The following is a 23,191-nucleotide window of genomic DNA, read 5'->3' on the forward strand; positions in this document are numbered from 1 at the left end:
CCTTACAAATACTGGATTACACTGAAAGTCTTATCTTAGATTATTAAAGTTTACCTATTTATTCAAGGACTTAGAATAGAACCCTACCGTGAATCCTGCAGTTAGTACTAGCATAAAGGAAACTATGAAAACATGTAAACATGAACAAATTATTCAAACAGATGAAACTTTGGTAATGCATTAAACCTGCACTAAGTAGCCTCACGTGGATTGAGTACAAGGTACAGATCACAGTGACTCTTTTCCAGGGGGGGAGAATGGACCAGAATAAAACCATTCATGGCAACAAATTCCCTGGATGGATGGACCTGTTCTTTCTTGAGAAACGTCAAAATTAATATCAATATCTGAACCAGTTCAGATATTGATTTGAACTGAGTACTGAGTACTGAGTATATGCAGTACCAACATGATGTAGTGTCGGTTTGAACTATGAGTTGCTGGACCCTGATGAGTTGGACTCCTCCGTCCCCTCCAGCCCTGGTGGAGCAGAGACACTGAATCCCTGCTGAAGGGGCCAAGCCTCCAGGAGACACTATGACCGTCTCTGGTGGTGCTCTAGAGGAGGGTGGTGCTCTGGAGGAGTGTGGTGCTCTGGAGGAGGAGGGTAGTGCTCTGGAGGAGGAGGGGGGTGCTCTAGAGGAGGGTGGTGCTCTGGAGGAGGAGGGTGGTGCTGTGGAGGAGGAGGGTGGTGCTCTGGAGGAGGAGGGTGGTGCTCTGGAGGAGGAGGGGGTGCTCTAGAGGAGGGTGGTGCTCTGGAGGAGGAGGGTGGTGCTCTGGAGGAGGAGGGTGGTGCTCTGGAGGAGGAGGGTGGTGCTCTGGTGGAGGGTGGTGCTCTGGAGGAGGAGGGTGGTGCTCTGGAGGAGGGTGGTGCTCTAGAGGAGGGTGGTGCTCTGGTGGTGGGTGGTGCCCTGGTGGAGGGTGGTGCCCTGGTGGAGAGTGGTGCTCTGGAGGAGGAGGGTGGTGCTCTGGAGGAGGAGGGTGGTGCTCTGGAGGAGGAGGGTGGTGCTCTGGTGGAGGGTGGTGCTCTGGTGGAGGGTGGTGCTCTGGAGGAGGGGGTGGTGCTCTAGAGGAGGAGGGTGGTGCTCTGGTGGAGGGTGGTGCTCTAGAGGAGGAGGGTGGTGCTCTAGAGGAGGGTGGTCATCTAGAGGAGGAGGGTGGTGCTCTGGTGGAGGGTGGTGCTCTAGAGGAGGAGGGTGGTGCTCTAGAGGAGGGTGGTCATCTAGAGGAGGAGGGTGGTGCTCTAAAGGAGGTGGGTAGTGCTCTGGTGGAGGGTGGTGCTCTAGAGGAGGGTGGTGCTCTAGAGGAGGGTGGTGCTCTGGATGAGGAGGGTGGTGCTCTGGAGGAGGAGGGTGGTGCTCTGGTGGAGGATGGTGCTCTGGAGGAGGAGGGTGGTGCTCTAGAGGAGGGTGGTGCTCTAGAGGAGGAGGGTGGTGCTCTAGAGGAGGAGGGTGGTGCTCTGGTGGAGGGTGGTGCTCTAGAGGAGGGTGGTGCTCTAGAGGAGGAGGGTGGTGCTCTAGAGGAGGAGGTGGTGCTCTAGAGGAGGAGGGGGGTTCTCTAGAGGAGGAGGTGGTGCTCTAGAGGAGGAGGGGGGTTCTCTAGAGGAGGAGGTGGTGCTCTGGTGAGGGTGGCGCTCTGGGAGAACATGTTCTCTGTGTGTGGCTCCTCTTCCCCTCCTAAAGAGGCTTTCTTTTGAATGTTCGTGGCGGTTCCCACCATTCCTCCACCGTGCTCTAGAACATGATGGTCATCTCCCTTCCTCTGCCGACATCTTGACTTAAGGACGTCTGAACCCGTGACCCGGCGACCACACTGGGCGGGCCGAGCGTCAACATGCGGTGGGATCCCCCTCTGTGATGGCGCTCCAACACACAAGGGCAGCTGTTGTGTTTCCACATCAGACATCTTCACACTTGACTGGCTCTCTCTTCCCAGCATCACTCAGTGTGTGTATCTGTGTGTGTGTGTGTGTGTGTGTGTGTGTGTGTGTGTGTGTGTGTGTGTGTGTGTGTGTGTGTGTGTGTGTGTGTGTGTGTGTGTGTGTGTGTGTGTGTGTGTGTGTGTGTGTGTGTGTGTGTGTGTGTGTGTGTGTGTGTGTGTGTGTGTGTGTGTGTGTGTGTGTGGGTGTGTGTGTGTGTGTGTGTGTGTGTGTGTGTGTGTGTGTGTGTGTGTGTGTGTGTGTGTGTGTGTGTGTGTGCGTGCGTGTGTGTGTGTGTGCATGTGTTGCTGTCTGTGTGTGTGTGTGTGTGTGCTCAACATGATAATCTAAAATTGCCTCTCATTTTTTTGGTTCTTCCTCTCCCCCAACATCTCTCCTTGGATCTCTTTAACATCTTCCTCCAGCGCTTTGAAGTTAGTAATAAAGCGACTACAGAGTGGCATGCCGGTTCCAATGAGCTGGGCTGTCAGTTGTGTTGCGCGATGTGAGTTCACAGAGCGCTGTGTGTGTGCCCGGGGGTCGACGGGGGGGCCCTAGAGGGCCGCCCTGACAGGGTTTAGTTTGGTCAACAAACAACAGAGCAGCTCCTGGTGGGGGAGCAGGCATCACCTGCAGGACAGCAGATGTTCTCAGGTATTTGGGTTTTAACTTCATGTTGTAGCTTCAATGAATGACCACTCTTTAAAAAAAACGTTCAATAGCACACGTCCTGCATCTCCTTTCAGGATGAAGAACAGCAAAATGCTAATAAAATAAACCTGTAGCTAATCACGGCAGCAACTGGTCATAAGAAGAAATAGCAACAATATGTATTTAAAATAAATGTCTCAATATTCCGAATGTTCCTGATCCAGACACCGCAGTAATGAGTGAAATAGCACTAGAGTGGTGCAGATCCAGTGTGTTCTGCTCCCCAAGACAAGTCAAGACACTTTCCGACAGGGCCCAGTGAAGGAGGTTTGGTCTTGGCAGTCAATCTCCATAACTCATACCAGACAAGCACTGTAATTCTTTGCAGTGAAGTTAAGTACTTATTGGTCACATGACATCCCAGTCTGGCCGACATACCAGAGATGTATAAGTGTTTAGATGATATCTCATTATAATAACTAGCTGGTGTACATAAAAAATGGGTTGGGGACAATAACCTTTGAGTCCCTGTCCGTTGTGATTTTTGTATGCAGTTTTTTTACCTTTAGCTCTTTTATCTTACATTGAGCTTAACTAGGACCCCCTGGCTCAATGTAGCACCAAACCAATGGTCTTACCTATTTTCTGTTTATTTTCAGTATAGATCGTAAAATTAAAAAGAACAATGAAGAATTTGTATGCCTGAACCTGCTCCAGGCAGCAATGCAAACATTTCTCCCGATGTCTATCCCAATGTTTATTGCAACTTTCATCCCGATGTTTATCCAGATGCGAGTCGAGTGCTCCATTGTGTTGAAGAATAGCCGTCAATTTGTTCTAATCCATGAAAGCGGTCTCAGAAAGCTCTGATACTGAGATGGGGTAAGGTCACTCCACCCACATTAGATGGAGCTCAGCCTATACCCAGGGGGCTAGTTTTAAAGCAGAAATATACCCCAACTTCAAGCTTTCATTAGGGGCATTCCATATGAACACTCGATCCCAGCAACCCAGCAGCAATGGGATGGCGAATCATGTCCCACCGTATTTGAGATTAAAGGAAATGAGAATAATGAATGAGATGGGAGACAGGAATGAAAGGCAAGTGGATCCACTAGCTAGATATAACTCATCATGAATTCCTTCCCGTCTATAACTTAACCCTATAGTGCTTCTATGTTTTGAAGCCTCTGAGGTAAATTATCTGGTTTGTGCATGCAATTATACAAATATATACTGTAGTATACTGTTTAAGTTTAACCTTTGTCTCAAAACCAAAACTTTTTAAAATATGTTAATAAAGGGATCATTTATTTTGTGGTTAATCATTTCTTTTTGGGGTACTATTAGAATATGTTGACATACTTTAATGTGCAAAGTATACCTGATATTGTAATACTGTTCAATGACGCAGGACTGCATTCAGCCGCTTGCGATTTGCGACTTTGTTGCGATTGGGCAAACGCCCAACAGGCATCTCATGAGTCCCGAGCATCTGTAAACCAATCAATGGCTTCGGTTCAGCAGTAACTTATTTTGCCCGAGTCCGATTCCGAATCATAACTTCAACCACAAGTACCTTCACAACCAAGAGTGGATAAGGACATTTCACAGTGGTAAGTAGTTATAGCGTAGCTATCATATATTACAGATGAAATACATCACGATAACAACATGTGCTTGTTGACTGACCAATTTGTATATTTTATAATTTCTGTGAATTTTTTGTATTTTCCTTACTATGTTCGAGTACGAATGAAGCAGGTTCCAGTCCCCCCTACGAGGAATACACCCTGCACATCCAGGCCTAGAGCCTGAATTGAATCCCTTATCAGAACATCAAAAGCATATATAGAGCTGACGTAGAACATAAGAAGAGTCATTTGGAATTGCATGGAATGATACAACTGTCTTGAATAAAATCATTGAGGTTTCACGATACCACAGGACTCAATTTATTTGTAAAGAAATAATAAAATAAATATTTTCAAAATAACTATATTTTTTGCAAATGTACTGTATATAAACAGTCGGCTTGAGCTACTTATGACAGAATGTCAGGGTTGCCATGTCGTCTCCCGCCAGGAGGTTCTTGATCCGGCAGTACGTTGGCTTTCAACCCCTACTTGACTGCAGGGCTGGCAGCCCGGACCCCTTTGAGAGTACCTCATACTGGGAGGACAGGTCCTTGGTATTGGGATAGTTTTAACCCCCTCAAAAAACGGAGTCCTTATACCCCTTTTCAATTACGACCCCCTTTAGGTTGTCCACATAATCTGTAAAAAATATTTAATTCAAATAACCCATCTATGTTTCTAAAGAACTGAAGGAGAACCTTTTGTAAGACAGCTTGACCACACACATGCGTGAAAACACACTTACACAGAGCAACAATAGCCTAGTACACACAGCCCCAGCTATGGACCTCGGAACCACTATACACGACACACACACACACACATAGAGAAGGGCCTCCGGTCTCTTTATACTGGTTATGCAACTCCACCCTTGAACACCACATTGGGATCGGAAAACCATCACCATATTTCAACACATTTTGAGGTAAAGGTGGGCCTGATGCTTATTAGCAAATCTATTTGAACACTAAGTAAGTTAACCAAGGCCTACAGCTGACTATCAAAAACATTTGAACAAAATAAGGTCTGCTAGCATGTTAGGGGGTCATCCATATGTTCCCCGGGTCCTATGTTCCCCGTTTTCCCAAAAAGGGTCCTATGTTCCCCTCGTAGGGATTGGGCTTCTCGGGGTTTGTTTACCGGCGTATGAACAGACTACGTTGGGTTCTCCGACGTCTCTCCCTCTTCCACAAAAGGTAAAGACATGCAATGGTGGTTTTCTCGGCCGGAATTTGGCAGTAATGGTGGAAAAAGTAACAGACCGGGGAACATAGGACCCTTTTTGGGAAAAGCGGGGAACATAGGACCCTTTTTTTTTAAAAAAGGGTCCTATGTTCTCCAGTCTCATACAAATGTTAGCCACATCCTACAGCTGATTAACCACAACGTTTGAACACTATAAAGTTAGGTTTCACGGGTTGTACAGCTCAGCTGCAACCACCAACTCTGAACTGTTTTAAACAAAGGTTGTGATCCTGAATATACAGGTTGTCCAGCCGTGAACTGTTGCCCATCTAGGAGGCAGTCCTACGTTGAATGAAGGGAATGGTCAAATGGTATTTTAACCACTGATTCTTTTTTATTCCTTTGGAAGCCCGTACAAAGGGGATTTGTATGGGTGACAACAGCGCCTTTTCGACATCGTGCTCCACGAACCGAACTCCAGCGGCCGCCGGTCTTACTATCTTTCTTTGAGGGTATACGAAACACGCCGTGGGGCGGGACTTTGGACAGAGTCCGGGCTAACTCGTTTGCAGTCAGCCTTTACTTTAGCTGTTTCAGGCAGAGCAGCTTAGCAGTCTTAATACGTAATAAACAAAAGCTATCTAACACACTAACGGAAAGGGAATAAGCCGAAGAAGTGTAATATGACCCCTTTAAGTCCACAATAGTTGGCTTCAAAGCAGGAACTTAGATCGCCGTAACATTCCCGCCTCTTAGAAATATCTCCAGGCTATTATTTCCCAACATTGGCCAAACATCAAGTTCTGGGAAGTTTACCTTTTTTTTTTTAAGATGTCTGTTCCGGCTGGCACTGTTTCAGAATGTCTGTCTTGAACTGGATGAACTAAAAAGACTTGAGATCTGTGTGGGTAGAGGAGATAACATCTTGGGAATCAGTGCTTGTTCTGTGGGCAATCACTAGTCAAACATCAGCCGCGATGAGTATGCCATCGCCAGAACGTCCATCATTCGCTGTTCTCTTCAAAAACCCTGTCTTGTTATGTGCCAAAAAATCTGTAAGAGAATGAAAAGGTATTGCAACCATCATTGAGCTGCTCATAGAAATCTGGCAACATGAAGGCATTGTAATATGTTTTGTAATCGCATGGCATAGTGGGGAAAGTGTTATTGTAAACCTGCTTGTAAACAAATCTTTCACTATTGTATGATATTCCAATGTGTGAGTGTGATAGTCTGTCAAGCATAACTAGTCCTCCTAACACATTAGAGATGTCTTGATTGATTCATGGATAACTGAGTAAGCAATGAATAGCTAATAATTGTTGGAATGGACCGTCTTTAGCAGAAATAACTGAATTCCCATTTCATCGTTTCTAACATTATGTTCCCTCTGGAACATAATTGGTTTCTTGTAGTTAATTCTTAGGAAGGCACTGCACACACACACACACACACGCACGCACGCACGCACGCACGCACGCACGCACGCACGCACGCACGCACGCACGCACGCACGCACGCACGCACGCACGCACGCACGCACGCACGCACGCACGCACGCACGCACGCACGCACGCACGCACGCTATGGAGCCAGTTTCCTGCCATAATTCAAACCTGAAAAAAAAAGTTTCAAAGGCTTGTAAATCTGGGTTTGAAAACTCAACACCTTGTAAAAAAGGTTTTGCAACACTGAAAAAAGAGATTATAACCTGACCAAAAATTCAAACATCTGTAAACATGATTTTGTGTTCTATTTTATCTTCTTCATCATTTTCACCAACACATTTTCAAAGTTCAAACAATTTCACCAGCGCATTTGCAGAGTTTCAAATCTGGCACTGTTCTAACAGTGTATTTCATCGTTTCCCGGTTTTGAAACCTTGTAAATGGGATTCTGCAAACAGGTGTTCATACATTGAGAAATAAGTTTTGAAAGGTTGTATAATTAGTTTTAACAACTTGTAAAGGTGTACGTTTACGCCATTGCAACGTATATTTTCAGAACTGACTTTTCAGCATTGACTTTTCCGAGATTTGACCACACAGGCGCAAACTTTGAGTCACGTGAATATTGGCAGTGTTCTGTCGCGCATATGTTTTGAAACTCCTGACAGTCAAGTCTGAAGGAAAAAAAACGTTCCTGGGGGCGGGACCATTTAGCTTTAAACCTATTGGTTGCTCTCGGCTGACGTACATTCCAATCACATTCTTGTCATCGGCAGAGCACTGTCAATCACGCACAGCCCAGTGAACGGCACGTGTACATCCTTCGTCCCTCCCTTATCCCCATGCGGTCGTTGGCGGATGGGGGAGTCTGGGTGGTGGACTGCGACGGCATGATAGCTGTCTGACCCCTTGGAATGTACTGACGTACATTCTAATCACATTCTTTTCATCGGCAGAGCACTGTCAATCACGCACAGCCCGGTGAACGGCACATGTGATTGGAATGAACGTCAGCCGAGAGCAACCAATAGGTTTAGAGCTAAATGGTCCCGCCCCCAGGAACGTTTTTTTTTTTCAGATTTTACTGTCAGGAGTTTCAAAACGAGTGCGCGACAGAACACTGCCAATATTCACGTGACTCAAAGCTTGCGCCTGTGTGGTCAAATCTCTGAAAAGTCAGTGCTGAAAAGTCAGTTCTGAAAAAATACGTTGCAATGGCGTAAACGTACACCTTTACAAGTTGTTAAAACTAAATATTCAACCTTTCAAAACTTATTTCTCAATGTATGAACACCTGTTTGCAGAATCCCATTTACAAGGTTTCAAAACTGGGAAACAATGAAATACACTGTTAGAACAGTGGCAGATTTGAAACTCTGCAAATGCGCTGGTGAAATTGTTTGAACTTTGAAAATGTGTTGGTGAAAATGATGAAGAAGATAAAATAGAACACAAAATCATGTTTACAGATGTTTGAATTTTTGTTTGAATTTTTTTCAGGTCATAATCTCTTTTTTCAGTGTTGCAAAACCTTTTTTACAAGGTGTTGAGTTTTCAAACCCAGACTTACAAGCCTTTGAAACATTTTTTTTCAGGTTTGAATTATGGCAGGAAACTGGCTCCATAGCACGCACGCACGCACGCACGCACGCACGCACGCACGCACGCACGCACGCACGCACGCACGCACACACACACACACACACACACACACACACAGGGTTTGCAGAATTTATTAGTCACTTTTGCTTAACAAAGGAGGAGAAAACGTTTTAGTAAGATTCGCAAATGATACTGATCACTGGCGTGGTTTACATGAGAAAGTTAATTTCATTCCGATGATGAATGGGATGCCTGGTTTACCAATACAACCCGTCAGATCAGGCCTAATGTGGGACAGTCCTACTATGTGACAGCAGAGCTCCTAAGGGGAGAAGGCCCAGAGCCTGGGCCGGAGACCAACTGAAAAAGGCAGAGTTGCATCCTTGTTTCCTGTTTCCCTACTGAGATATTGAATACAGCTCACGCAAGATGAAGCTTTCAGATGGATTTGAGTGTATTTTTACAGTGGCCAGTCTACAGGGTGTTATTTGAAACCTTTACAGATACTTATTCACAGTTTCCTTCGAGTTCGAGTTTGTGTTCTGCAATCATCTACTTACAGATATCCGCCACGAGCAACATGATGGGTCAAAACAAATCTGAATCGAAAAGAAGTAAAACACCCGTTCAGACAGATTTGAACCGGCCATCATAAGTAAGATGGATCGATCTAAAGTGTGATTAGTGAGACCAAATTGTGTTGCTACGTTGGTGTACTGGTAAATGTTTTTGAGGTAACATGAGTAGCAACACTTCAGTATGGGTGACAGTATCAGAAAGGCTTCTTGTTGAAAGTTGGTTTATGTTTTATGATCAATGGGATGATCATAGTGGTGTATGGAAAGGTTTGAATGCATGCATTATTCAATATTTACTTCCAATTCTTTCATTGTTATGGTCCTTTATACTACAGAGGGGATATCGTTTTGTAGAAGAGACAGGTTTTGTTTCATGTATTCTAATAATTATTATACTGTCACTCTTTGTTATGTCTCACCACATCCAGCTCCAGTTGATCACACATTGCACAACCTTCCATGTCTAGCAACCTTGCATGGGTTAGACTGTGTGTGTGTGTGTGTGTGTGTGTGTGTGTGTGTGTGTGTGTGTGTGTGTGTGTGTGTGTGTGTGTGTGTGTGTGTGTGTGTGTGTGTGTGTGTGTGTGTGTGTGTGTGTGTGTGTGTGTGTGTGTGTGTGTGTGCGTGTGTGTGTGACATGGAAATTAACTTTTTTGCCCACCAGCCACTGTGGCAGGTAGATTTAAAAATCTACCAGCCACTCATCTTTTTTACCAGCCACTTTTTATACGCTATATATTTTTTAATATATGCGTACATTTTAAACAATATAATAGTAACAATAGATAAGAAAAGTGTTTTTCATACACATCAGTTGGTGTTACGATGACAAGTTTGGGGATAATTAATCTATACAAAGTATTTTCATTAAAAAACAAATTGACATATTAATAATAAAACAACATGCATGGCTACACCATCATAAGTCAATAGGAACATTTGTTTTTTTGTATTTACATGTGACTGCATACAAATGTGTCCACACAGACATGGTAACTAACGTATGATAGTATGCATTATATGCCCTTAACACTAATATTCAGAAGAAAATATGTGTGGCATTCAGTCCAATGCTGAAAATATATCTGTGGCATTCAGTAGGCCAATGCTGTGGTAAAGTGTGTAAAGTATGACCAAGTGTTTCTTTCTGTTCAATAGATAGAACTTTATCAATCCTCTGTAGGATAAATTTGTTAATGTTTGTCCCTATAAAACAATAATGGTAAAATAATAAATACAAAACACGACGGTAACTGAGTAGGTCAAACCGTCCAATCTGAAGGCTCTACTTAACCACTCCCCCTACTCACTTCCACCAATGCGAAGCGAACAGAACTGAGTAGGGGAGGGCGTAGCCTAACTAGTTTGTGAACGACCCAGAGAAACGCAACTCAAATTCAATGTGAACATATATGAGGCTTTAATAAAATCCCGGACGATTTTGAAATTCCGACACACATTTTTTAAAAGTGTGTCAAAAAGAGGGCATGTCCGGGCAAAAGAGGACGTCTGGTTACCCTACGTGTGGCGTGTGAGCGTGTGCATGGGTTGAATTGCGTGTGTCTCACGCCGAACACGTGAGACTTGAGAGCCCTGTTACCGATATTATCCCGGATATTGAGAGTCGCAGTTCAGCAAAAGAGGCGTAGAGGAAGAAGGGGCCCGGATGTTGACAGTAATGGTTGTGGAACTGTGCAGCGCCGTATAACGAATGTATTAGATATGCAAATTTGATCGGACCTGACTGGAAAGTATTAACCGCCACAGTGGCGGGTGAAGTGACACAATTCACCCGCCACCATACAAATCCACCCGCAAATGGCGTGTGGCGGGTGTTAATTTCCATCCCTGGGTGTGTGTGTGTGTGTGTGTGTGTGTGTGTGTGTGTGTGTGTGTGTGTGTGTGTGTGTGTGTGTGTGGCTGGGTGTGTGTGTGAGTGTATGCGTGGGATTGCGTGTGTACGTGCATGTTTGTGCGTGCAGGTATGTGGTGTGTTTTGTGCATGTTGGTGCGGGCCTAAGGGTGCATTCATGCGTGTGTGTGTGTGTGTGTGTGTGTGTGTGTGTGTGTGTGTGTGTGTGTGTGTGTGTGTGTGTGTGTGTGTGTGTGTGTGTGTGTGTGGGAGTGAGTGTGTGCTTCATCCATCAGCATTATTTACACCTTTCCCCCACTCACAGTACTAGGGAAAAGGCCCTTTGGTGCAGAGCTTCTCAACCAGTGTTTCAGGGAGTTGTCTTTACCTCTCAGTTAAATTATATGAAACATTTGAGCATTTTAAGTAAAATAATATAATTTGATCCGATTAGATTCTTCAAGATTGTGTCTAAAACCATTCATGGAAACAAAAAAAGGGGTCCTAGTTAAGTAAAGGATATAGGCCTCTCTTGTACGTTATAAGCTTTGACATTTAACACGTTTTAAAGTGAAGCCTATTCACAACAACATGTAAAGAGAGAAACTCAATATACCTGACAGCCCTGATATACGCAGGGCTGGTAACGTTTGACACTTCACACATTGTTGCCTGAAAGATTAAGCATTAAATAAATGTGTTAATACCCACAGTAGCCCTTCTGGCGCTGAAGGCAGAGCAGGACAGGCCCAGACACCCACTGGGGGAAAGCTTGGAATTCACATCTCCCAGGCAGAATGGCAAATGCAGCACATCAATTCATACCGTTTTCAATATGATTATTTTTTTATCTTTTAACCAATAGTTATTTGTGTCCCAGAACTGTTTCGTTTTAGATGTGCTTTTGTTTTGTTTTGATTTTTATTGATCTTTTCCTCACCACTTAAGCGATGGTGAGACCTGTGGTCTCTCCTGAGATTTTCGGGGTTTGATGCAGCTTGTTCAGAGATAATCAAAAGCAAAATACTCCATCTGTGCAAAGCGAAAATAAAAACCTGACTTATAATATTTAGCTGAAATGGCTTCAGTACTGTTCTCCTTTATGCTGCCAGAGACTTGGTAATGCTTCACTGTCATGATCTACACAATCCTGGTCTGCTCTATTCTCAAACACCGTGCTGACGATAGTACTCAACTCAACATAACAATAAGTTGACAACACATAAACACACAAATGCACCGTTATAGTAACAAAAGCTACATAGGCAACCACAAAGTTAACAGCTCATCAATATCCCAAGAACCCAGATTAATTTCCATTACCGCTATGACCAACGCTCCAAACCCTCAAACAAGTTCATGTTTTGACATGCACGCGCACACACACAAAGACACCCACACACACAAACACCAACACACACACACACACACACACACACACACACACACACACACACACACACACACACACACACACACACACACACACACACACACACACACGTGAGTGCAGCAGTCACTTGAGTGTTTTCGGGGTGCACAGCTGGTATTGATATCATGGTGGCTTGGTGAGTGGAGGTCCCGTCGCACGCCACCCACTCCCCCGTGTGTGTGTGTGTGTGTGTGTGTGTGTGTGTGAGTGTGTGTGACCAGCCCTAATGAATCCCATTCACTGAATCATGCGATACGCAGCATTGCTGGCAGCTCCGCCAGAGCTCTGACTAGCATGCTGCTCACCACCTTCCAGCACACAGACATTAAACCTCTCTCACTGAGGATGGGCTCCACAGCGCCTTGTAAGGGGACTGCTCACTCTCTCTCGCTCGCTCTAACTTTTAAGTCCAATTTTACCTTTAATGTTACCTGTTATTGATATTTTGTTGTTGTTATTTCAGCTGTTTGCTGTCTTTTTATATCATGTAAAGTTTATTTGAGTACTTCATAGATCACTAAAAGTGATCGATATTATTTGTATTATTTTATCTCTCTTATCCTCAGTTTTTCTTCATCTCTCTCTCTCTCTCTCTCTCTCTCTCTCTCTCTCTCTCTCTCCCGTTCTGTCTCCCTCTGTCTATCTCTCTTTCTTTGTCACTTGTTCGCTCATGAAACACACACACACACACACACACACACACACACACACACACACACACTGCGTCCTCTACCACCAGCTCTCTTGCCACTGGTGCCGTGAGGACATTAAAGGCGGCGATAGTTCCCAGTACTCCCAGAATGTTAACACAGCAGTCTCCAGACAATAGAGGCCGTCCAGCCTTGGTTTTGGGTGTTATTGTTTATGACCAATGTTTCACATCCAAGAAGAAATGATGGTATGTTGTAAACATCCCTCACTGTTTCTCACAAGATCTCAAACATGGTCCACCTTTGCGGTTGTCCTGTTGACACAATTTTCTTTAATAATTGTCATTGTTTATAATAGGTCCTACTCAACTGACAACATAAAAGAGGAATGCTGTTGAAAAGGTTCCCACGCATGCCATAAAATACAGCCAAAAAATAGGGATCCCATCCTTTGAGGGCTCTAGTTAAAAAGGAACCGTATACATGTTTAGGCGTAATAAAATATCTCTGACCCCCATCCCTCTGCATGGAGAGGTGAGCATGTAGGTGTGACTGGGAGGAGCCAGGCGGACCAGGGAGGCTGAGGCCTCAGGCCAAGGCGGACCATCAGTTTGCAGTTGTGGTCAGACTATCATTTAGCCAGGCGTGCTAAGCCCTAGGAAAGACAACATCAGTTGTGTATATGTGTGTGTGTGTGAGCATGGGTTGTGTGTGTGTTTACCAGCCTGCATGATGTTGTCTGTGACCAAAAGGGTGCCCCTATCAACAATGTAATTGCAAAGAGACCTGTGATTGCTGTAATAGAAGTGGATGGAGAAAGACTTGCTTTGATCATGCAGCAATGTGTCACATGACCGCAGAGACAGACGGGCGCTACGGCTCCTAGGGCTGGACAGGCAGACAGAAATAACCACAGGAACTAAACTGTGTCTCTTCTAGGGCTGGACAGACGGACAGAAAAAACCAAAGGGACTAAACTGGGTCTCTACTAAGGCTGGACAGACATACAGAAATAGCCATAGGGAACAAACTGGGTCTCTCCTAGGACTGGACAGACAGACAGAAATAACCACAGGGACTTAACTGGGTCTCTACTAGGGCTGGACGGACAGACAGACAGAAATAACCACAGGGACTAAATTGGGTCTCTCCTAGGGCTGGACAGACGGACAGAAATAACCACAGGGACTAAACTGGCTCTCTACTAGTAATAGGGCTGGACGGACAGGCAGACAGGAATAACCATAGGAACTAAACTGGGTCTCATCTAGGTCTGGTCAGACAGACAGGAATAACCATAGGAACTGAACTGCTGATCTGATGATCGATAAGCCGGTTCCCCTGCGAGTTCACGTCGTGTTTTAGAAACTATGACCCGGGCGGTGTGGAAGAGCATGCAGTGTGGTCAACAAGGATCAACTCATGAACAAACACCAGATCCTTTTTCAATGACAGCAACTCCTAACAGTAAATGACTGTTCTTTGAAGTAAGAATTAAAGAAAAGGAGGAGAACAAAGCTGTTGTTTGTAAATGTTTTAAACCCGACTTCTTATCACAGCTACCTTGCATTCAATTGTGCCATTTTATGTGGAATCTGAATCAAAATATTGAACTCTCTTCCAGTTTCTGTTCCATGTAGTGACTCTATTGAAACGTGCACGCTGCTGTCTTGGCCAGTTCTTCTGTATAAGAGATGTTCGATCTCAATGAGACCAGCCCGGTTAAATATACGTTTAATCAGAACTTGCCTCTCTCTCCCTCTCTCTCTTTCTCCTTTGCCCTATCCCACTCTCTATCCCTCGCCCTAACCCAATCTCTCTCCCTCACCCTAAGGGCCGTTACATAGTCGACGCAGCGCTACGCATACGCGTCCAAAAGGCTACGCGACGCGACGCTTCGGCCTATGGCAAGCCATCCCCGCCAGAAAACTGCATCATTTAGACGCGTATCACCTTCATTACGCCGTAAAAAACGCCGTAAAATGTAGAAAAACGCTGTAAAATACGCTGTCATGCGCAAAATTGTGATAACCGTGGTCCAATCGATAGAGACGCTTGCTATGTAGGGAAGAGGTTGTCGGATCGAATCCATTTATTGTCAGATTTGTGCTTTTGTCAGATGGTCACGCTTTTATGATCGCAATGCTTTTTAGTCCGCAAGCCAGACCTCCTCTGTTATAAGATCCAAATTCAGTGCCTTTTTAGTCAGCCAGCCAGATCATCTAGGTGTCTTGTTACACGCTTTATAAGTTAATTATATTTAAATTATTACAGCCATGGAGCCTTTATTTTCGCGGAGTTATCGTAACATCCTCTCTTGTTCAATCGATATAAATACACAGTGGAAAGGAGTGAGAGGGAGCCATAGAGAGAGACACTGATGAACTGGGGAGCCATGCTCTAACAACGTTCAGAGGCTTGTAACTGTCTACTGAGTCTGACACGGTGCTTAAATGGGCTCTGGAGACGCAGAAATGTTGTTGGATTCAACTATTTGTGCATGGAAGCAAAAAAATATCTCCCCATCAAGGCCAACAGCAGAGTAGCCTACGAAAAGAATAGACTGATATGAATGCTTCAAATATTAAAACCCGATTGATTAGGCCTATGCCGACATAATATCAGTCCTAATCCTGAACGCACCGTGCATACATTTTTCACGGCATTTTCCCCCAGACAGACAGACAGACAGACACTTTATTTACCCCAAACTAACTTTCATAATCCAGCAGGTTACACAATACAAATAACTCTTACACAAATACAGACAGCCTATACAGTAGGCTAATACAGCGCCCACCTCAGCAAAAGGTAAAATGTAAAAAGAAGATATAAGCTTCATTTAAAATACAGATGCTGTAGCCTACATAAAAATACAGATGCCACATGAAATATGAAAATAGGATGCAATGTATAAATATGCAAAACTAGGATATAACTAGGCTATAATGAGAATACTTGGTTAACTTACATCTGTGCAATGACTATCCTCCTAAATTAAATTAGTTAGATGGAAAGATTTTTGTCTATGGAATGATCATGTCACTTTACTGCCACACATTGTGTGTGTCAGTAAAGTGATGAGGTAGGAGAATCCGTGTATGGTTCGTTCTTTGAATATTCCGATTTATAACAAAATCAGAAAAAACAATTAACAGGATTGTTTTTTGGTTTTTCTGATTTGGTTTTGAAACTGAAAAAGGGCAAAAGGAAAAACAAATAAACGGCATTTGATTTTGTGTTTGTGTGTTGGTTTTTAAAACCCGAAACAGAAAAACAAATAGGGCCTACCAAAATAGATACATTTATAGTTATCGGCTACACCAGAAGGCAGCGAAGAAAAAAGAGCCAACCACCAAAACCAGCAATAGACTGTCTAATTATATTTAGCCTTAGTTATGGCCGCACTTGAACCTTATGGTGATTTTATTCGTGAACTATTTGACACTGGAAAGACACGACGCGATCAGTACCGCTCTAAAGCATTCTGTTGCCCCGAAGTACTTCGTTATGATGGTGAGGAGGTTCTGTGTGGAGCACAACCTTCGAAGAAGAAATCTAGTTTCCCCGGCTCCCATGGGAAACAATAAAGCTGCCCATTGTAGAATGCGAGAGACTCGATGGAACGTTTGAAACGCCATTATACGTATTATTATTATTTATTGTTAAACAACCTCTTGCCTACAGAGCAAGCGTCTCTATCGATTGGGCCACGGTGACCACACTGTAGGAACTGGATTTACTAATATATATAGATATGACGCTACAACTAACAACAAATGAGAGGAGAACTCCTCAAAGCAGATCTGTGCTAAACTGATTTGGTCTGCTTGTCTTGTTCAGCGACTGGGCGCAAACACTTCAAATGCATTGGCTGAGAGAAAAGAAGGGCAGAGATTATTAGCATACTAGAGAGACGCCGTATTTTACGGCGTTGTGATGTGCACAAAAGCGCCGTATTTTACGCGCGGTTTGATGTTCAAAACTGCGCTTTTTACGCACGCTCTTGAAAGGCTCAGTTGCGGCGTAAAAAGCAGCGCTTTTTTGCGCATGACGGTGTATTTTACGGCGTTTTTCTACATTTTACGGCATTTTTTACGGCGTAATGAAGGTGATACGCGTCTAAATGATGCCGTTTTCTGGCGGGGATGGCTTGCCATATCGGCCGCCATTATGCGTCGACGCTTAGCAAAACGCGTCCTCCCAATTTTTGATACGCGACGCGCCGATCCATGCAATACTATGTGTTGTCGGTGGGAGCGAATATTGTACATTATTTCAACTATAGGTTATAGTTACAGAAGAACATATGAGAGGATGCGGGAACGTGATAAGAATGACATTCACCGTGCGTCTCTTTTACTAATTACCTGTGCCAATTTATGCGAACCCTTCCACAGGGGCAAAGTGTTATTTTGATGTGCGACATCAAACAGCTGATGCGGGATTGTGAGCCATTTTAATGATTTTCTTGTCACCCGAAATTCGTTCTATTACTGGCCTTATTTGTTTCAGTGTTAGCCTATTTGAATTAATTACGTAATGTTTTGTGTTCACGTTCTGTGTGAAACATAAGTGTTCATGTTCTGTGAGAAACATAAGTTCAGTAGCCTCTTTGAGTGAATGAAATTTGAAAGCGTGAGTGTGTAGTGAATGAAAAATGTGTGCGTGTATGGTGGGTCAAGTTTCTGTATTTGATAAATAAACCCCTTTTCTCTAATAATGTTTCCTACCATATAATTTCTGTGGACATTATGCTCTATAGCTTTGGCTATTATAGGCCTACACTTAAATAATTCATTCATCTGCCAAGGCAGTAGCTCGTTGTAAACATTTTATATGGATATGAATTAATGAGTTTGTCATGTGATAACTTGTGTAATGTGATAACTAATGAATCAAAAGTCATGCTTCCAAGTGACCAATGTATATACATTTATTGGTCAGTGCGCATACCCAATCGTAGCACATTGTACTGGTGGGGAACACGCCAGCATCTGACAAAAAATAATCTGCCAGCTGCTCCCGGACAAGGGCCGGTTTTGGTGAGAGTCGGGAAGATATCGGATGACTCGCGAAAGGAGATCATCAAACTTTGGCGCCGACATCCGAAAATACTGGAAATGCCTCTCCTCGTCCAGGCTTCGCATTGGAAGCCCCAGAGAAACAAATTCCCCATCCAGATCTCGTGTGGTATTTAAAGGGCGCACATACCACCGCCTATCTCTGCGCTTCTTCACTCTTCTTCCGTAGCCATTTTGATCGGAATGTCACCCGCGAAAACACCGGTGACTCTGCTGCCACCCATGGCGTGAGTGGTGCATTGCATGTCATGCATTGCCCGCGACGTTCGCGTATTCTGTGTAGACTATGAAAGGAAGCGCGTCGCTCGCGTCACTCGCGTCGTTTTCCCGCGTTACTCGCGTTGACTATGTAAGGGCCCTAACCCTCTCTCTTCCTCACCCTCTCTTTAGGCATACGATGGCACTAAGTAAACGGTATAGTGTATGACGACATGAATGTAGTGAGTGAACGAAATGTTGAATATATTTCTTTTTTATTTATTTACTATTTATTATGTTACTTTTATTCTTTTAAATGAGACCAGTACGTGAGTGCAATGAATTTCGTTGTACTCCTGTGCAATGACAAATACATATATCTTATCTTATCTTATCTCTCTCCCTCTCTCTCCCTTGCCCTAACCCTCTCTCTCTCCCTCACCCTAACCCTCTCTCTCTCCCTCAACCTAACCATCTCTCTCTCCCTCTCCCTTCCTTCGCCCTAACCTTCTCCATCACCCTTTCTCTCTCTCTCTCTCTCTCTCTCTCTCTCTCTCACTCTCTCTCTCTCCCTAACCCTCTCTCTCCCTCTCTCTCCCTCTCTCCCCCTCCAGACATCCGGGAGACGGCGTTCGTGTACGCCATCACGGCGGCGGGAGTCACCCACGCCGTCACCCAGGCCTGCAGCATGGGGGAGCTGCTGCAGTGCGGCTGCGAGGCCACCAGGAGCCGGGCCCCTCCGCGGCCCCCCGCCGCGGGCCCAGGGGAGCCCGCCGGCTCGGGGGAGGGGGGCAAGTGGGAGTGGGGGGGCTGCGGGGACGACGTGGAGTTCGGCTACGAGAAGTCCAAGCAGTTCATGGACACCAAGCGGCGTCGAGGGAAGAGCGACATCCGGGCGCTGGTGGACCTCCACAACAACGAGGCTGGGAGGCTGGTGGGTACAGAACACACAATACCAGTACAGACACAACACCAGTACAGACACAATACCAGTACAGACACAACACCAGTACAGACACAACACCAGTACAGACACAACACCAGTACAGACACAACACCAGTACAGACACATCACCAGTACAGACACAACACCAGTACAGACACAACACCAGTACAGACACAATACCAGTACAGAGACAATACCAGTACAGGGAGGACCTCCAAAACAACGAGGCCAGAAGGCTGGTGGGTAACAAACACAATACCAGTACAGACACAGCATCAGTGCAGACACAATACCAGTACAGATACAATACCAGTAGCACACACATTACCAGTGCAGACACAAACCAGTACAGTGTGGACCTCCACAACAATGAGGCCAGGAGGCTGGTGGGTAACAGACACAATACCAGTACAGACACAATACCAGTACAAACACAATACCAGTATAGACACAACACCAGTACAGACAAAATACCAGTACAGGGTGGACCTCCATAACAACGATGCCGGGAGGCTGGTGGGTAAGAGCCACAATACCAGTGCAGACACAATACCAGTACAGACACAATACCAGTACAGACACAACACCAGTAGCAAACACAATACCAGTAGAGACACAACACCAGTACAGACACAACACCAGTACAGACACATCACCAGTACAGACACAACACCAGTACAGACACAATACCAGTACAGAGACAATACCAGTAGCAGACACAATACCATTAACAGACGCAATACCAGTAGCTGACAAAAAGCAGACCAGTAAAGGATGGGCTTCAACCATCCCACTAACTATAGAAGTACCACAGCGTTATTATCCAGAATGCTTCCTGATTTTCACCGGAATTTCCTTTCTGGGATTATTATGTATTTATCTCAGCTTTTCTCAATATTATATACATAATTTATTTTAAATGTATAAAAAAATATTATAGTGAGAATATGTGAAAAATACAAAACAGATGAAAAACGTGTATTCATAATTATACATCCACAGAATGTCTCTCTGGAATCATTTATTCATTCTTAATGATTGTTTTTATCAATACATGCTGTTTGCTCCTCTGGGTTCATCAAAACACACATCATGGATAGGAAGGAACCACCTTTGACACATTTCACACCCTCTTTTATCCAGAAGGACTCCCGACTTCATTCAATGTTATTAAGGAGCAGGTGTGAGAGCATCTCGCTCAAGGACGCCTTTTTACACAGGCAGACTGTTGGTGTTGGAACCCAAAACCTAGCCTAAGATCGGACTACACCCGTCATTCACAAGACGATTTACAGAAGCAAGCTAAAACTTTCTAGAAAGACCACGGAAAAAAACAAAATTAGTCTTTAATCCCCATTATCTTAAAATACAGAACAGTGACGTTATTATTTCAGTATTCTGGTGTTAAATCCAGGAGAGGATCGTTCTCCCCTTCTGGAATGTTCTTCGCAAGCGCAGAGAAAAGCAAAGGGCCCCCCCCCCCCCTCTGGCCATATATTTGTAGTGAGCCGTAAGCCGATATTCTGACATGAATCAAGTTTCTGAAACACAACAACAAGAGCGTGCCACACATTGCGTCTCCAGGCCGCACTGCGAGCAGCTCCTCACGTTCAGGCCCTCGGAGGCCTTTAAACCCCTCTTTGTTGCACTCCCTTCTGGCCTGCATGGCAAGGGCTTCCTGAACGCTCTGTGGACACAGGGAGATGCTGCTGTTTTGGATTCGGCTTCCTCCCTTGCTTGCTTATCCTTTTAAGACCTTAATTATATGTTTTTGGTTGAAAACATATTTTTCCCCATATTTACTTTTTACTTGGATGCTCTTACTCTTTGTTCCCAGAGGAGTCGTCAGATCCACACACACACACACACACACACACACACACACACACACACACACACGCACACACACACACACACACACACACACACACACACACACACACACACACACACACACACACACACACACACACACACACACACACACACACACACACACACAGACCAACACGGTTGCATGGTTTTCTGACAAACTGCTGGAGTGGGGTCAAACGCAGGTAGACAGCCAGTGAGGAGGTAGGTGGGGTTGGGACCAATTATAGCATTAGCTCGCTACTTCTCAACACAACAGGAGAGATTGAACACACATACACACTGACGCACATACACACATTTAGCATTTATAAAAAAGACAAAAAGAGGGAAATTAGCAAGCTTGGGCGTGTGTGTGTGTGTTTGTGTGTATGTGCATGCGTGTGTGTGTGTGAGAGAGAGAGTATGAGGGGGTGCGTAGGTGTGAGCGCATGTAAATGTGTATTTATGTGAGAGAGTGGTTGAGAGTGTGAGTGTGTGTTAGGGAGTGCGAGTGAGTCTGTATTTGTGTGTAAGAATGTGTGTATGTGTGTGTTTGTGTGTGTGTGCATGTGTGTGTTTATTTGTGAGAGAGAGAGAGTATGTGTGTATGGGTGTGAGTGAGTGTGTGTGTGTGTGTGTGTGTGTGTGTGTGTGTGTGTGTGTGTGTGTGTGTGTGTGTGTGTGTGTGTGTGTGTGTGTGTGTGTGTGTGTGTGGGGGGGGTGTGTGTGTGTTTAGGTGTGAGTGTTAGTTTGTGTGTGTGTGTGAGAGAGAGAGGGTATGTGCGTGTTTGTGTGTGTGTGTGTGTATGTGTGTGTGAGGGAGAGAGAGATGGGTTCATTATACTCAGTATATAAGTGAGTGATCTGTTGTCAAGGCTTGTTAGATGTGAAAGGCCAGAGGCAACATGAAGAGAGGGGGGTTGAGGGTTAAATTCCTTCTGAATAGCGTCTGCTTTTATCTTACCAATCTTTCTGTGTGTCAGTGTCTATCTGTGTGCATGTGTGTGTGTGTGTGTGTGTGGGTGTGGGTGTGTGTGATATATCGATAAACAGATCATAAATTAAACCTTAAGAGCACTTTAGGTTTGTCAATGTTTATTTGTTCCCTTTAAGGTTTCGATTACCCATCTTTTTTTCCCCCCTCTGTTTTCCTGACAAAAACACACTCAAACTGACACACACACGAACACGCACTTACACACTCTCCCCTTCACACAATCGCACACATACACACAAACACACTCATTTCCACTCCCATCTCCTCCCCCAGGCAGTGAAGCTCTACATGCGCATGGAGTGTAAGTGCCACGGGCTGTCGGGCTCGTGCACGCTGCGCACGTGCTGGAAGAAGATGGCACCGTTCCGTGAGGTGGGCGACCGGCTGCTAGAGCGCTTCAAAGGCGCCTCCAAGGTGATGGGTGGCAACGACGGCAAGACGCTGATCCCCGTGGGCCACAACATCAAGCCCCCCGACCGCCAGGACCTCATCTACTCGGCCGAGTCGCCCGACTTCTGCCAGGCCAACCGCAAGACGGGCTCGCTGGGCACGCGCGGCCGCACCTGCAACAGCACCGCCATGGACGTGAGTGGCTGTGACCTGCTGTGCTGCGAGCGCGGCCACCGCGACGAGACGCTGGAGTTCGAGGAGAACTGCCTGTGCCGCTTCCACTGGTGCTGCGTGGTGCAGTGCAAGAAGTGCTCTGTGCGCAAGGAGCTCAGCCTCTGTCACTGAGGGGCGAGGGCCGGCCTCCAGCCTCCGTCACTGAGGGGCGAGGGGCTGGGGGAGGGGGGGAGTTTTATCTGTGCTTGAGAAGAAGGACGTTGGGTTTTCTTTTTGGACAGATTGTGAGTGGATCTGTGGAGGATCGGGACATAAGTTATTGAACCTGGAGGCCCAGGTGGACAACAGGAGCTTTGGACAAGACATTGACAGTGTCCTGGTGTGAGACAAACAAACCAGCAAGAGGTCACACAAAGACGCATGGATATAACGGCATATTTTATACAATATTTTATAAAAGTCCCAGTAAAAAATGGGTGGACTTGTGTTTGAAATGAGATGTACACTCTTGAAAAGCATCTTCGCTGAGGAGGAACAAAACATGAGATCCAACGTCTCAAACTAAGGAAAAAGGTCACGTTGGTTATCAGTGTCT

The 23,191-nt window shown here is 45.1% G+C and overlaps 1 protein-coding gene across 1 annotated transcript in view; it reads left to right on the forward strand.

The window, feature by feature from the left end:
• The window catches only part of wnt6b (wingless-type MMTV integration site family, member 6b), a 35,261-nt gene extending 12,494 nt beyond the window's left edge, over window positions 1-22,767 (forward strand). The window contains exons 3-4 of the mRNA XM_056580453.1: window positions 18,850-19,169; window positions 22,306-22,767. Coding sequence (XP_056436428.1) covers window positions 18,850-19,169; window positions 22,306-22,767 — 782 coding nt within the window. The remainder of the gene's footprint in view (window positions 1-18,849; window positions 19,170-22,305) is intronic.
• Window positions 22,768-23,191: the final 424 nt, after the last annotated feature.

The sequence above is a fragment of the Gadus chalcogrammus genome, chromosome 20 (genome assembly GCF_026213295.1).
Source record: "Gadus chalcogrammus isolate NIFS_2021 chromosome 20, NIFS_Gcha_1.0, whole genome shotgun sequence".
In the NCBI taxonomy this organism is placed as follows: Eukaryota; Metazoa; Chordata; class Actinopteri; order Gadiformes; family Gadidae; genus Gadus; species Gadus chalcogrammus.